A 15475-nucleotide genomic window follows, 5' to 3' on the forward strand; every position below is an offset into this window, starting at 1 on the left:
TCAGACACTTCATGCTCGGCCCTCCCCTGCGGATGAATGAGTTTCAGGCATGTCAGTAATGCTCGTTTAGAGTGTGGAGCCTGGAATGACCCTGGAATGTCCTTAATGGCCCAGGTAAGCTCTGCCATCACAGATTATAGTGGGACTGTCTCCACCCTTACTACAAATACTGTGTTTCTAGAACACAGCCTCGGGTGGCATTCACCTTGTTAGCAGCGATATCCCACCGCTGCCTCGCGCTGAACTTGCAAGTAGTCTTTTTCACTAGTGCTGTTGGGGTTTGTTTGTTTGTTTGTTTACATCTTTCCCTTTCTGCATAGCATAATGTTGAAGAATATGGGCTTTGGAGTTAGACCTGGGTGTGAGTTGCAACTTACGACTCACTGTCTGGGTAACCTGGAGGAGCTTGCTTACCTCCCAAACAGGTTCTGATCTACGAAATGGGAGGGATAAGAGTGACCCCCCCGCCCCAGGGTTGTTAACAAGATTGCAATCAATAACACGTCAAAGCACCCAGTCCAGAGCCTGCCTAGCAGTTGTTACAGGAAGGCAGAGCAGTTAAGAAACTAGGGGGACCTGGGTGGCTCAGTGAGTTAAGTGTCTGACTTGGGCTCAGGTTCATGGGGTAGAGCCCATGGGTTCTCTGGTTCATGGGTTAGAGTCCTGCAGGGGACTCTCTGCCGTGAGCACAGAGCCGGCTTCAGATCCTCTGTCCTCTCTCTCTCTCTCTCCCTCCCTCCCTCCCTCCCTCAAAAATAAACATTAAAAAAAGAAAAAAAAAGAAAGAAAGAAATCAGCTGTAAAATCAAGCCTTGGGATTGAATCCCAGCCCATCTTTAACCAGAAATTTAGGGAAGTTTCTCCATCTCTCTCATCTTCAAAATCTCATCTGTGAAAAAGGAGGTAAAAAGTGTACCCAAGGCTTTGGAATCAGGCTTTCAGATCTAGAACACTTTGTAGCGTTGTTATGAGAATTAAGTATAAGATGCCTCAAAGAGCACCAAGTTCTCAGTAAATGATCTGTAAACGATAGATATTACTACTATTGCCTTATGAGCTTCTTGTCAAGATTAAATTATAAAATTATATGAAGGATCCAGCAGAACGCCAGGCTTATAGTAAGTGCTCAAAAAGTGGTAGCCTTTCTTATTAATAAATAATAACTTTATATTTATTTTCTTAGAAGTCTTTCCTGGGGCACCTGGGTGGCTCAGTTAGTTAAGCGTCCGACTCCAGCTCAGGTCATGATCCCACAATTCATGAGTTCAAGCCCCGACTCGGGCTCTATGCTGACAACTGAGAGTCTGCAGCCTGCTTTCGATTCTGTGTTTCCCTCTCTCTCTGTCCCTCCCCTACTCGTGCTCTTATCTCTGTTTCTCAAAAGTAAATAAACAATAAAAAAAAAATTTTTTAAGTCTTTCCTGATGCTTTACGGATTAAATGACAACTGCATATTGCAGTGTACCTATCATATTTCATTGTGTTAAATCTAGAACATCACTATAAGGAATTGAGATTATTTATGACCCTAATTTTGTCATTCAGTGAATTCTCTCATCATTTTGACTACCTGCTATTTGTCAATTTGACAAGAATGTGTCTTGTTACTAACAAGTTGAATGGAATAAAGATCAAGACAAAATCCAAGGGACTCTAGAACTCATTGGAATATATTCTAGAGAGAGCTGGATGGATACACATTTTTTATAGTATTTTCTTAATGTTTATTTATTTTGGAAACAGAGAGAGAGAGAGACAGAGTGTGAGATGGGGAGGTGCAGAGAGAAAGGGAGACACAGAATCCAAAGCAGGCTCCAGGCTCTGAGCTGTCAGCACAGAGCCCAACACAGGGCTCAAACCCACGGACCACGAGATCATGACCTGAGCCAAAGTCGGAGGCCCAACTGACTGAGCCACCCAGGCGCCCCAGGATATACATTTTTAAATGTCATTCTGTAGCCTGTTTACAGTAATATTAGTATTACTCTTTCGAAATTTTACATAGAAAAAGAATAGAATAGAAACATATAAACATTTGCTATTGTTATGAACTAAGATTTTTAACGTAAGGAAAAAGGATAAAAGTGTGAAATCAAGGAAATTAAGAAAAATCCTATGTTACATTTGAAATGGTAATAGTAACATAAACTTGAGGGTTTTTTCCCCCCCAAAATTTGTATGTTAATTCTGTCCTACTGAAAGGCCTAGAATCAACAAACAATCCCATGGCTCATTTTGTGGTCTCTAAATACCATTTCTCACTTAAAAAAACAAACGAACAAACCCTTAGCACACCAGCTGATTCCAGTTCGAGTTCAGGAAATCTATTAGATGAGCCTAGAAAGTATTTTACCAGAAAGCAAGAAAGCTACACAAAACTAGCGGGTCATGTCAACAGATACAAGGGCCTACATGAAGGGCTCCCAGTGGCCAAAGAGAAGTCATTCTGGACACTGTAACAGATACCGAGGCCCTTCAACCAGTTCCCCTCTTCAGCGTCAACACCATCCTCTCCCAACTGCTGGAACTATCAGATGCTCATGGCTCATAGCTGTGTCTCTCACTGGAACTTACTCTCGGAAACTACCTCGCAGAAAAGATATCCTCCCCTCCTCTGCAAGGGGCCACCTGCAGCCATTGACGGGCTAATGTGGGGATAAGAAAACCTGGCCCCCTTGCAATTCTGAAGAGCCGTCCCATCTCTAGAGCTCCCCATAAAATAGGCTGAGTCCTCAGTTGCGAGTGTATCACTAGTCCGCCTCTCCCTATCTCCGTCCTATGTTTCCAACTCCCTTGCGGGTGTATCTCTCAAGAGAACTCCCTAAGAAACCTTCTGCATGTAGTCTCCCCATCTCAGAGTCTGTTTCTAATAGAGGAAGCCGATCTGAGACAGATGTTTTAAGGAAATAGACTCTACAGTAGAATTTTGGAAATGAATTACTCCCCTGTTGGCTGGGGTAAAAACTTCATTGTTGGTGGTAGTGGGCACGCTGGAGTGGTATAACTTAAAACGTTCACCAGTGACGAACTGAGATGAAATATCGATACTATTATTGGAAACACAGATAGGATTGCACTGGCTAGGGTAATATCTTTGATACTTAGGAGGTATGAGAAATGATAATATAAGGACAATGGAAATGGTCCCTGAGCACCTGCAAGTAATGATGTGATTCAATAAGGCTAGTTCAACTAGCATTTAATTATCTACTCTATGCCCAGAACATGTAAAAATAAAATTAAGTTGCAACCGGGACCTTAATGATCTTTCTTTTTCGTAGCATCTTATTGATTTCGGCTTCCCGTGGCATATTTCTTATTCCCCTTACTCAATTGCAGGGTTGGCAAACTGTTGCACTTTGGAATCGCCTGAATATCTTTTAAAAATACTGATGCCCGACTCCTCCCCCCAGAGATTCTGATTTAAGTGGGATAGAGTACAACCAGGACATCAGGACTTTTAAAAGCTTCCGCAAATGATTCTTATATGCAGCACAGGTAGAAGCACATTAAGAGAGAGAGCGCCTAGCTATTAAGATTTCCCATTTATTTTATACTCTTGATTGCTTCACAATGCCTTAAGGTTAACACAGATTATTATCACAGTTTTGCATCATTTCTTCTCCTTTTCTAGGCTTTGCTGGGATTTGCAAAGGTTAATTTTTTTTTAATTTGTTAGAAGTAAAAAAAAATTGAAAACCAGGACAACTACTCATATTGCTGAAATAAAATTTACATTAAAACTAAAGGCACAATATGTATTAACATATCCTCCATTTTTTCCTTTTCAAATGGTTTAGTGTTTGCATTTATAATACTAAAATGGTGCCAGGTGTTTAATCATTCTTTGATTATTTCACCTTCCCGGATGCCACACTGCTGTACTGCATTTTGAGCTGGTGAAACACATTAGCTGATGAGGCTTTGAACCCTCCCTAGCATTATTTTCTGAAACAGGCCCAGGCAGGCCTTAATGTTATGAATAGAACAGCAGAATAACAATGTACTTAGAGTTCAGAAAGAACAAATAGAAACTAAACATCATGCAACACTTCCTTCAGTTACTTGTTTATGATGATTTTAAACACCTTATTTAAATCACCTCCTATACATAATGACATCTATACCTTCTATTATAATTCATATTCAATCCATGACTATTTACTGACCATCTACTACATATTAGATGCTGCTCAGTGCCATGGGGGTAAAAAAAAAATTCAGCGGGGGCGCCTGAGTGGCTCAGTCGGTTGAGCATCTGACTTGGGCTCGGGTCATGATGTCACAGTTGGTGGGTTCGAGCCCCGCGTCGGGCTCCGTGCTGACAGCTCAGAGCCTGGAGCCTGCTTCGGATTCTGTGTCTCCCACTCTCTGCCCCTCCCCCACTCACACTCTGTCTCTCAAAAATGAATAAATGTTAAAAAAAATTTTTTTAATTCAATTTTCTTTTCAAGAGGCTTATAATCTGGAGAAGGAAATCAGATATGTACACAAGTGACTATTTGGATGCAACCTTTTGAGAAATGGGATAGTCAAAAATCACTCCAAGTTTCCAGCATTAGTAACCAAGACAATAATGTTATCACTGCAATAACTGAGTTCAGCAGAAGAGCTGGGGTCAGAAGAACAGTGCTTGGTTCAGACTGAGTGCTCTGTTTTCCATGGCAATTAAACACGCAGGTAGTAATGATGCTCAATGGCAGGATATTAGAATTTAGCAGAAGATTGAGACTGGGCCAGCCTAAACCAACCTCATATATTTTCTTAATGTTTATTTATTTTTGAGAGAGAGAGACAAACAGCTTGAGTGGGCAAGGGGCGGAGAGAGAGGGAGACACAGAATCTAAAGAAGGCTCCAGGCTCTGAGTTGTCAGCACAATGTCCGACGCAGGGCTCGAACTCACAAACTGAGAGATGGTGACCTGAGCCAAAGTCGGAGGCTTAACTGACTGAGCCACCCAGCCACCCCTAAACCAACCTCATATTTAAGTAGAATAGAAAATGGATGTGGAGGGGCTCAGGTCATGATGTCATGGTTTGGGAGTTCAAGCCCCATGTTGGCTTTTGTGCTGACAGCACAGAGCCTGCTTGGGACTCTCAATCTCCTTCTCTCTCTCAAATTCAATACACAGACCTAAAAAAAATTTTTTTTAAGAAAATGGATGCAGAAATTTAAGGACAAAAAATAGAAATAAAACATCTCTTGCACCACTTTTATGCCATGTCTACAATTTCCATTACAAGGGGCTCCTAGGTGGCTCCGTCGGTTGACCGTGAGACTCTTGGTTTCAACTCAGGTCACGATCTCATGGTTTCCTGAGTTTAGGCACCGGTTGGGCTCTGGGATGGCAGCACAGAGCCTGCTTAGGATTCTCTGTCTCCTCTCTCTGCCCCTCCCCACTCATGCTATCTCTGTCTCTCTCAAAATAAATAAAACCTTAAGCAAATTAAAAATAAATAAAAATAAAATAGATTAAAATAAAATAATGATGAGGCATTTAGTCCCTTGACTAGACGTTGTCTTTCAGGATTTCCTTCTGAAAATGTCAAACGAGTTATTCTCGGTACAAGGAAAGAATCCTGTTCTGTCTGGAGATGTTTTGGAAATAGGGGAGGGAGCCCAAGGGGAAGCACCATGGAAACATGGAAACGGGGCAAACATGAGGTTTCTGACCATGAGGTTTCGAATGTAGACGAAGAACAGAAATAAGGGGAAGTATATCAAAGACCTATTTTACCTTCTGATTAAGACTGTAACAGAGAGTCAAATGGTAGAAAACAGGAAAATGACCGAAATGACCTTGCACAAGTTAGCAGTTTCCGGAACTGCATTTCCTCATTTTAGCGTGAGGGAATTTCAGCTGGATCGCTAAGGTACCTTCAAGCCCAAGGTTCATCGATAACAGTAAACCTTGAAAATCTGATTCTGCATTTGTCTTCTTGATCTTAGCTAAACCTTGGTATAAGATGAAAATATTTATGCATTTAATAATTTAAAAATAGGCAAAATAATTTTATAATGTCATCTATGTTGAACATAACACTCACTACATTTTTTGATGTTATAGCCAGTCTTATCATCAGACCGATGTGATTTCATTAGCTTCCCTTACTTAAGTTGCAAATGATGTCCATATGCAAATGCACATCGTTGCTAATGAAGAAAAAAATACAGATGTTTTAGCAGAAATCCCACTTCTGACAGAAAGTGTATTTTTTTTTATTTTTTTTATTCTTTATTTTTGAGAGAGAGAGAGACAGAGTACGAGCAGGGGAGGAACAGAGAGAGGGAGACACAGAATCTGAAGCAGGCTCCAGGCTCTGAGCTGTCAGCATAGAGCCCGACGCGGGGCTCAAACCTACAGACAATGAGTTCATGACCTGAGCAGAAGTCTGACACTTAACCAACTGAGCCACCCAGGAGCCCCAGAAAGTGTATTTTTTAAATAACCTAAGTAAGTAGCACTGTTTTATAAAGCCTCCAGCAGATGCTGGAGGGTCAGTGAAAAATAAGACGTCACACCTGTCTTAGAGATCTCATTTATCCTCGGCACTTTAACTATTGCACCTTTAGAATAACTAAATCTCTCCTTTCCGGAGTTGCAGCCCCAAATATCCACCTTTACCAAGGTCCTTTCATCACCTAAACATGCCTGACTGTAAATGCATCCTGATTAGCCTCTGACTACTTTTGCCTCCCAGCGTCTTCATTTGTCATTGGAAACTGGAGGTTCATCTTGGTCTCTCTCCACTTTAGTCACCAGGTCCTGTGCACTTTCCTTCCCCAAGCCTCTACCATTCATACCATATTTTCTACATCACTGCATGCCAAGGCCAGTAAAATAATTGCCTAAATGGACGTTGAGGCTCCTCAGTCTCTTCCTCTTCTAATCTATGCCACTTTATTAATCTCCATAGAACAACACATCATGTAAGTCATAGCCCCATCAGAAGAATGAGATTAAAACTCTCTGGCCTGACACCTAAAGTCCCCCACGATCTATTTCTTACTTACCCACCTCTCTAATCTTATTTCCCCAAGTGCGGACACACTCATTGCTCTCCCAACTGACCGTGTATGTTATGGTCTCCATGAATTTGATCGTTATGTTTCCTTCATGAGTTGTTCCTGCTACCAAGAACATCCACCTCTGTCTTCTCCCCTTATCTGAGTCCTACTCTTTCTTCTAGACCCAGATTGATCCCTTATTTTCCATATACCCTTCTCCATGTCCCCACCTTTGGTGATTTGCTTTTTCTTTTTTCCTAAATACTGGCAATAATGACACTTATGTAAATTGTGCAGCCACTATAAAAAACACTATGAAGATTGCTCAAACAAAATAAAAATATCATATGATTCAGTAATTCCAATTCTGGGTATTTATCCGAAGAAAACAATTAACACTGATTTGAAGAGATAAGTGCACCCCTATGTTTACTGCAGCATTATTTACAACAGCCAAGATAGGGAAGAACCCAAGGGTTTATTAATAGATGACTGAATAAAAAAGATGTGGTGCATATATAGATATGCCATGGAGTATTACTCAGCCATATAAAAAAAGAGTGAAATCTTGCCATTTGTGACAATGTGGATGGACCTAGAGGGCATTATACTAAGTGAAATAAGTCAGACCGAAACACAAATACCGTATGATTTCAGTTGTGTGTCAAGATAATTATCTATTATTAATTAAACATTAAAAATTAAAAATTAATTTTAAAAGAACAATGAAGCTTACATTAGTATTAAGAAGTCTTGAAGCATCTATTAATCTAACCATCTTGGTACTTAAGTAATAATATATAATATAAACATACAAATAATATATGAATAGTATATTGTATATATTAATATTAATATAATTACTAAACCCTTTCTTAATTAGCTGTGTATACAACCTGTCTATCTCTCCAACTAAACCATAAATCCCTGGACTGTGTTCTTTCAAGATGGTTAATAAGAAAAATGTTTGTTCGTACCGTTAAAACCTTAACAAAGAGCTCAAGCAATTTTAATTACGAAGTCTATTTTTTAGATTGTTTCTGATTTACTAAAAGATAAATTAATTGAACATTTTCATATTGAAAGCAACAGTATTGATTAATCAATAAATATAAATAAGAAGCTAATGAATCTGGGGCACTCTTACTAATGAGAGCACAAGGAAATGGAATCAGAAGTATGAAATTATAAAAACTCCTGACAGCTCATTTTAGCTGGAAAGAAAATCTCCTGTCATAATTAAACAGATTCATTAATTTTTAGCTCTTCAAAGGCACTAGGTTGACTTCAATCTAGTCTTGCATCAACATATACACTAGTTCTTAATAGAGTAGCGTGAATGGTAATAAGGTAGTCTGACATTTATTGGTCTATATAAAAATCAAAACATGGTGTTATATTTCCTAAGAGAAAATATGCATTTAGAAAGTGGGTTTAGGAGAGGCTGGGTGGGTCAGTCAGTTAAGCATCTGACTTCGGCTCTGGTCCTGATCTCGCGGTTGGTGAGTTCGAGCCCCACATCGGACTTGCTACTCTTAGCACAGAGCCTGCTTTGCATCTTCTGTCCCCCTCTCTCTATCTACCCCTCTCCTGCTCATACACACTCTCTCTCTCTCTCTCTCTCTCTCAAAAATAAATAAACAATTAAAAAATAGGTTTAAAAATAAGCTGCTAAGCAGAGCCTAGGTGGCTCAGCTAGTTAAGCATCCAACTCTTGATTTGGGCTCAGGTCAAGAGCTCATGGTTTGTGGGTTAGAACCTCTGCTGTCAGCACAGAGCTCGCTTCAGATCCTGTCTCTCTCTCTGCTGTTTCCCCGCTTGCACATAGTCTCTCTCTCTCTCTCTCAAACAAAAGAACATTTGAAAAAAATGAAAAAACTAAAAAAAATCTTTCTAAAATAAGCTGCTAAACTCCAATAAATTTCTAATCAGTCTGATTTTTCACTTCTTCCTCTCTAACGGCATCCTTCAAAAGCTATAGAAGATAGAATATGTTCAGATGGTGTGTCTGTGTGTGTTAAAAGAAGAAAGTAAGTTTGTCTCCACCTTTTGTAATTCCCAATCCCCATCACTCTAGTCTTTCATCTAGGAGTGGTAAATTTAACCAACGCAAGTTCTCCAAAGCTAAAGCAGAAGGTGTATGTTTTCTATACTCTTCTTGGTTTCCTCCTGATCATTAACTCTCATCGCCTCCCCTTAGCAATCCTTCCCCATCACCCTAATCACCAAAAGCTCAGAAATTCAATAAAACAGTAAACACTCTCCCTGAAAGGTACCTTCCTGGTTTTGTCTAAAACAAATGCAATCTTCTGTTTGGTATTTTAAAACACCACAAGCATTCTTACTTAGATTAAATCATGGGTCTCCCTGGTCTCCAGGCATGCCTAGACATGAACCATAAAGGGAATGAGATCCTTGGAGTTTCTCTAGTAACTACAGGCCAAGTCAACAGCAACCCTAAGAACAAGCATTCTTTAAAAAAAAAAAAAAAAGACATTTTTTTCTTGTTATTTTACTTTTTTTAGTTGCACTACCTGCAAAATGAACTGCGTTTAAAAAAAAAAAATCTATTTCTGGAGACAATGCATCTTGATGACTTTTACATATGTTTTCTTTATTTTTTTTTATCATCCTTGAAGAACAGCCCTAAAAATATAAGTTTCAAGGCATCTACTGCAACCAGTGCTTTGGATGGCAGCAATCCAACTCAGGTAAGACATGTTAGATGCAACTAATGATCCTAAAACATCAACCACGAAGAGGTATTTAATATTGTATTGGGTAAATTGACTCGCAATTTGAAAAAACAGAACTGCTTTTATAATTACGTCCTAACCAAAACTTGTAAGTCTGCATGTTGTTAATGGAATGAAAGCTATTTCGCTCCTGCACTCATTTATGCGTGTATATTTAACTACAAAATACAAAATTGGCTCTATAGTTATCTTTAGAAAGCTCACAGGTTAATAAGCTCTGATTCCAGCATATTGCCCAGTATGGCTTGGTTTACTGTACGTGTTAAAGAAGTGTGAGGGATTTGTGTAATATGTTCCACAACATTGTGCCTCTCCCAACCATAAGATGAATGCAAATTATTGTTAGTTATAAATGACCTGTTTTTTGCAATTTAACTTTATAAGTTGATCTTGACAATTAATGTTTTCTGTACCATACATTTGGTACAGTAAAGTTGGTTTCTTACTCTTCACTTTGGTGTTGTCAGAATAAATGATGCGTGCGGCAAAAAATGTGTGTTCATATTGAAAGATAATGCTGTAATACCGAAAACACATCATTGGAAAGTTCTTCTGGTGGTTTAATAGTATGAGTTTAGAATTTGTTTTGAATGATCTAGATGAGTTGCTCCTAATTCACACTATTAGAGGCATCTATGAAACCATTTGCTGGGTTTAGGGAATCAATCTATAGCTGGGAAGTTTTCCTCTGTGGGAAATAATTTAGAACCAAGCATTTGGGGTCAACAGTGAGTGTTCTATACCAGATGCGTGAAGACCATACTGGGGGTGGGGAGTGGGGGGCTACTCCCAACTGAGTTTCACTAAACTGAGGTTATCCTCTCCTGACTTATTCATTGAAGGAAAAGAGGGCATGGAGTAAGACAAGAAGTATTCCTACAGGTCTCCCAGAAATCCTCTCGAACTGTCCTTTTTGTCCAGTCTACTCCAAATACACACATAAATACATCTACATTATCACATGTGGAGTTGTGAGAATAAGAAAAATGTAACTGGTCACAAGACATTGTTTCTCCCTGAATATCCAGATTTAGTCTTGCTTGGGGGACCTACTCAAGCCTCAGCTCCTCCATGAACCTTCCCTGACAATTACAGTTCTCACTGATACCCAACCTACCCTCTTCTATTTCTGCCCAGTTTAGTAATTTATTATATACTGCCTTGAGGGATAAACAATGTGTTCACGTTGTGTTACCACCTAGATTATACACATGGAGGGTAGAATAAGTGACCTTAGGTGCTGAATATATACCAGGTAATTAAATAAATACGTGAGGCCCAAGCTTTGATCTAACAAACGAGTTGGCTGACTGGCTATTTGACTAGAAGATCCAACCCTCCACCTCATTGCATGGCCCTCCAAGACTGTAAGAGGAGCCCAAGGAGAAGGCAAGCGTGCGGACGGGATTCTCAAAGGCAGTCGTCCCACAAGCCAGAGGCCACCCAGGCCTATCTCCATCTGGAAAATTAGAGCCTACAATTTGGTACGAGGCCAAGTTGTTTTCTCTGACGGAGATGGGCATGAAAACTGGGTGGGCGTGTGGGGCTTCTTGGGGAGGGGTAGGGGAAAAGGAGCTCTTTGTCCCTCCTGCCCTATCAGGAAGAGAAACTTCTCAGGAATCTGTGCCTCGGTCTCCAGGGCTTCTTCCCCGCAAGGACCCGCCCTCGGCCCCTACTGGCAGCTTCCGCCCCTCCCCCAACCCACCCCCACCTCGCGCGCGCCCCGCCCCCTCCGCCTCGGGGTTCCAAGGGCGGTTGGCCCGCTACGGCCACGGTCACTCGGCCGTTTGGAGCTGCGGGGCGCACGGGGTTGAGAGAGCCGGCTCTAGGGTTCGGGCTGGGGCCTGAAGAAACGTTTTTCTGGGGCGCACCGGACCCGGGAGTGAGGGAGGTGGGAGCCGGCCCCAGAAAGCGTACAGAGAAGGAAGGGAACCTGAGGGGGAGGGCCCCGGGAGGCACGGGGGATCGGCGCTGGGCCTCGGCGGAGGCTGGGATGAAGCCACCTAGGGTTGGGGGGGGGGCGCGGCCCGCAGGTGCAGGTCCTTTCGGAGCGCTGCCCGCTGGCCCTGCCACGCCAAGTGTATGCGGGGGCCCGGGCAGGGGCCAGCGCATCCCGCGGGCCGGGCGAGGGTACCCGGGGAGTCCGGGACCCCGCGCCCTGGTCCTCGCGTCCGGGCACCGTCGGTCGTCGCCAGAGGGGAAACGAGGCCCGGACCCCGCTCGGGGCCAAGGCGTGGGCGCCGCCGACCTTCCCCAGAGCTGCAGCCCGCGGGCGCCCGGTGCTCGGTTTGTAGGCAGTGTAATTAGCTGATTGTACTCTGGTGCTCACAATCACTAACTCCACTGCCATCAAAACAAGGCACAGCATCACCCGCCGCCCCGCGGGCCGGAGGACGCCAGCCACCCTCGGCGGCAAGCGGCGGATCCCGAGCGTTAGGAGAAAGCTGCGCTTCGAGACTCGATGCGTCAGCATTTGCTGGGCACAGCGCTGCTCGCGGAGCACATGGTCGGCTCTCGGGGGAAATGCCTGCACCCCAGGGGGGCGGCCGCTGCTCCGTGCAGTTAAACTGTGAGCTACCCCGGGGAGTCACTGCGAGAGTGGGCCATCTCCTGCAAGCAGGGCGACATCTGGACAGTTGAATGGCATTAATGTAAGCTATAATGACTTCTAGACTCAGGGGACGAGCCCTGAACTTGACGTTTAATGCTGTATGATGTGATCTGTTGTGCCTTTTTTTTTTTCTTTTTTCATGAGTAAGGTCATTTTCACCAACCCACCAACTAAAGGGAGCTACAACTGAAACCATGATTTGCCTATCACCACGTTTGGGGCACCAACTTGGTCTGCAGTGTGTGATGGAAGTGAACTTTTTTTTACCCCCTCTTTGAGTCTAGTTACTAGGCAGTGTAGTTAGCTGATTGCTAATAGTACCAATCACTAACCACACGGCCAGGTAAAAAGATTTGTTAATTGTCCAAATGAGCTGCCTATGCACATCAGTGTGTTTGGGGTGGGGGAGGGGGGTTGGAATACCCAGATACTCCCCATTGCCTATGAATAGCTTAGCCAAGAGAGAAATCAGTATTTTAGCTGCTAAATATACAATGTATTATATATATATATGTTTTTATAATTTTTCAACTTCCTTGAGGTGCTTAACCCCCCCAAAATTTTAGATATATTGGGGAATATAATTTTTTGCTTAGTTGATCTATTGCCATTGTATAGACTTGTGATCATCAACTTTTGAAACTATCTTTCTGTGAGGCTGTATGAAAATTTTTGAAAGATTAAAAAGTGCCATCAAGTTGTAAGTTGTGGTTATTACCAGGTGTCCCCTTTCCTTTCCTGAGTTGGCTGTAGGCCATCCATGTCAATTCCTGCCATGGTAATCACAACTTTGCTGTTGGCCGAAATAGTGAGATTGTTCCTAGATTAACGAAATCTCCCAGGAAAGTGATTCGCTCATACTTCATAATGGTTTTTTTTCTAAGAATACATGAACATTTTTCACAGTTTATTTGGACCGAGTCCACACATGAGCCATAGCCCCTTCTTTTAAGTAATCATTTAAGACTCTTGCAGAGCATACAGCTTTTAGCCGGACTGATGAGTAAATGCACTTAGGATCTAAATTCAGCTTCTTCCATTAGATTTCCCTGAAAGGATAGGGCGGAGGGGACTCTTTAACAAAAATTTTACACCTAGGTGCTTATCGCCCCATTTGGACCTCTGGGCTCCCCTAGGCTAGGATGTTAGCCTCCCTGTTGGATTCTCCAACCAATATCCACATAGGGCATGCTGAGCTGTGGCAATCTGGTGTGGAAGGAGGGGGTGGGTTCGGTGGCAGAGCAAAGAAATTGAAAGCTTTATTTAGATATCTAGATATATTTGGGGGAGAGGGAGCTGGGTGGGAGGTGGGTCGAAGTCTGACTGGGGATGTGAGAGCGTTGAAGTGTTGCCCCACTGACTCCCAACAGGAAAAGAAACGCCCCCAACTTGATGTTTTGACTCTGCTGTCTGGACTCGCAAGGCTTGGACCCACCCTAAAGCCTGTGGCCCTGAAGACGTGGGCTTTCGGATAGCCCATGTGCAGGCGCTGCACCCCCACACCTATCCAGGAAAACTAAGGACTTCTGGCGCGGTTGTTGCCAATCTGACCGTTCTCTACAAGGCGGGGCTGGGAAAGAAGCCAAGGGAGCTTGGAGAAGCGTCCTGAGTTGCCATGGAAACAAAGCCCGGCGGCAGAGGTCACCCTGGCCTAAAGGAGTCCGTTGAAATTTGCCCTCAGGGATTACTGGTGTTCACGGGGTCTTCAGAACAGGACTCCAACTTGGCCAAGCAGTTCTGGGTGGCCGCGTCGATGTATCCCACCAACGAATCTCAGTTGGTGCTGTCCAGAGGTAGCAGTCAGCGTCTGCCGGTGGCCAGGGCCTCCAGGGGCGGTGCAACTGGTGAGTGGATGCCTCCTGTCATCATCACCAACCTGGAGGATTGCAGAGCTCCTCCCAGAAGTAACTGCAGAACCGAATTCTAAAATAAGAATCTTTCGTTTCACATGTCTAAAACCCTATACCCACAGCTTTTCAAACTTCTCAGCACTCCTTCCTCAAAAGCACCACTGGTGTATTTATTACATCTAACATCACATCTGAAAGTATCTCTTGAGTTATGGCAGCTCTTTGGCTAAAAGGTAGAGAATAATCTGAGAGAACGTTACATGTTGACTGAATGGGGTGTTTACGTAATCAAGTTCACACAGGAAAGCCTCCGAGAAAGTTGAAAGCAGAATCAATATTGGGAGCCAAGTTCACAGACGTGTAAGACATTAGTAAGCAGATATGCAAACTGCTATTATGCAATTTTTATAGGTCTAGAGAGCTTAAATACCTTTCATGCCGTCGTCTTTCCAATAATTGCTTTACTTCCCCTTCGTATTTTTTAGAGAAAATTTACTTTCAGCCTTTTTTCGCTGGGAAAAACATTAAGTACCAAGTTTTATGCATTTCAACATCCTGATTCCTAGATTCTTCAGAAACTAGGTACTAGGTATAAGGAGATGACTTTACACTTTGGCATAACTTTCTGAATTGCATACCAAAGCTCTGTCTCAGAGACCACCCTATCTACCCAGAGGAGAATGTCTAAATTCCCTACCACATTGAATAGGAATTTAGAAATTGGAAACTCTGATACTGCAAATGTGTTCTCTTCAGAGACCTTCTCTTGTCTCTGGACTCTTGTCTTACCTTCTAAAGAGATTAGAGGTTCCCTTTGGCCATAGCCAATTATTCAGTCTCCGATTATTTATGAATCTGGTTTATAAAGTTTCAAGACAGTACATATTTGTGTCTACCTTCCCGCTCTATTACCTTTTAATATTTATCCAGTTTCATATCAACCTTATTATAAAATCAGGATAAAATTATTTCAGGTTGAATTTGACTTTGTTTCCTTTAGAGAGTCCAGACATCACTGCTGAAACCCTAAAGACTCAGCAATCTGAGGACAAAGAAAAGTATCTCCAAAAGGTAGGCCAATATTTCAAGGTCATCTGATTTTCATTAGAAATTCATTATTATTTTCTAAATAAGCCTAGTCATTTGAGTCGCCTGGGTGGCTCAGTCGATTAAGTGCCCAACTTCAGCTCAGGTCATGATCTCGCAGTTTGTGAGTTCGAGCCCCACGTCAGGCTCTGTGCTGACAGCT

The 15475-nt window shown here is 42.5% G+C and overlaps 1 protein-coding gene across 3 annotated transcripts in view; it reads left to right on the forward strand.

The window, feature by feature from the left end:
• The first annotated feature begins 9459 nt into the window (after positions 1-9459).
• The window catches only part of HOATZ (HOATZ cilia and flagella associated protein), a 28306-nt gene continuing 22290 nt past the window's right edge, over positions 9460-15475 (forward strand). For 2 of the 3 annotated variants that reach the window (XM_032595035.1, XM_032595034.1), the window contains exons 1-3: positions 9460-9720; positions 13747-14220; positions 15227-15297. In XM_032595035.1, the coding sequence (XP_032450926.1) occupies positions 13992-14220; positions 15227-15297 (300 nt within the window). In that variant the 5' untranslated portion in view covers positions 9460-9720; positions 13747-13991. Of the gene's footprint in view, positions 9721-11567; positions 11657-13746; positions 14221-15226; positions 15298-15475 lie in introns of those variants that run through there. The other variant, XM_030333545.2, reaches the window with a different exon arrangement.

Source organism: Lynx canadensis, chromosome D1 (genome assembly GCF_007474595.2).
Source record: "Lynx canadensis isolate LIC74 chromosome D1, mLynCan4.pri.v2, whole genome shotgun sequence".
Taxonomy (NCBI): Eukaryota; Metazoa; Chordata; class Mammalia; order Carnivora; family Felidae; genus Lynx; species Lynx canadensis.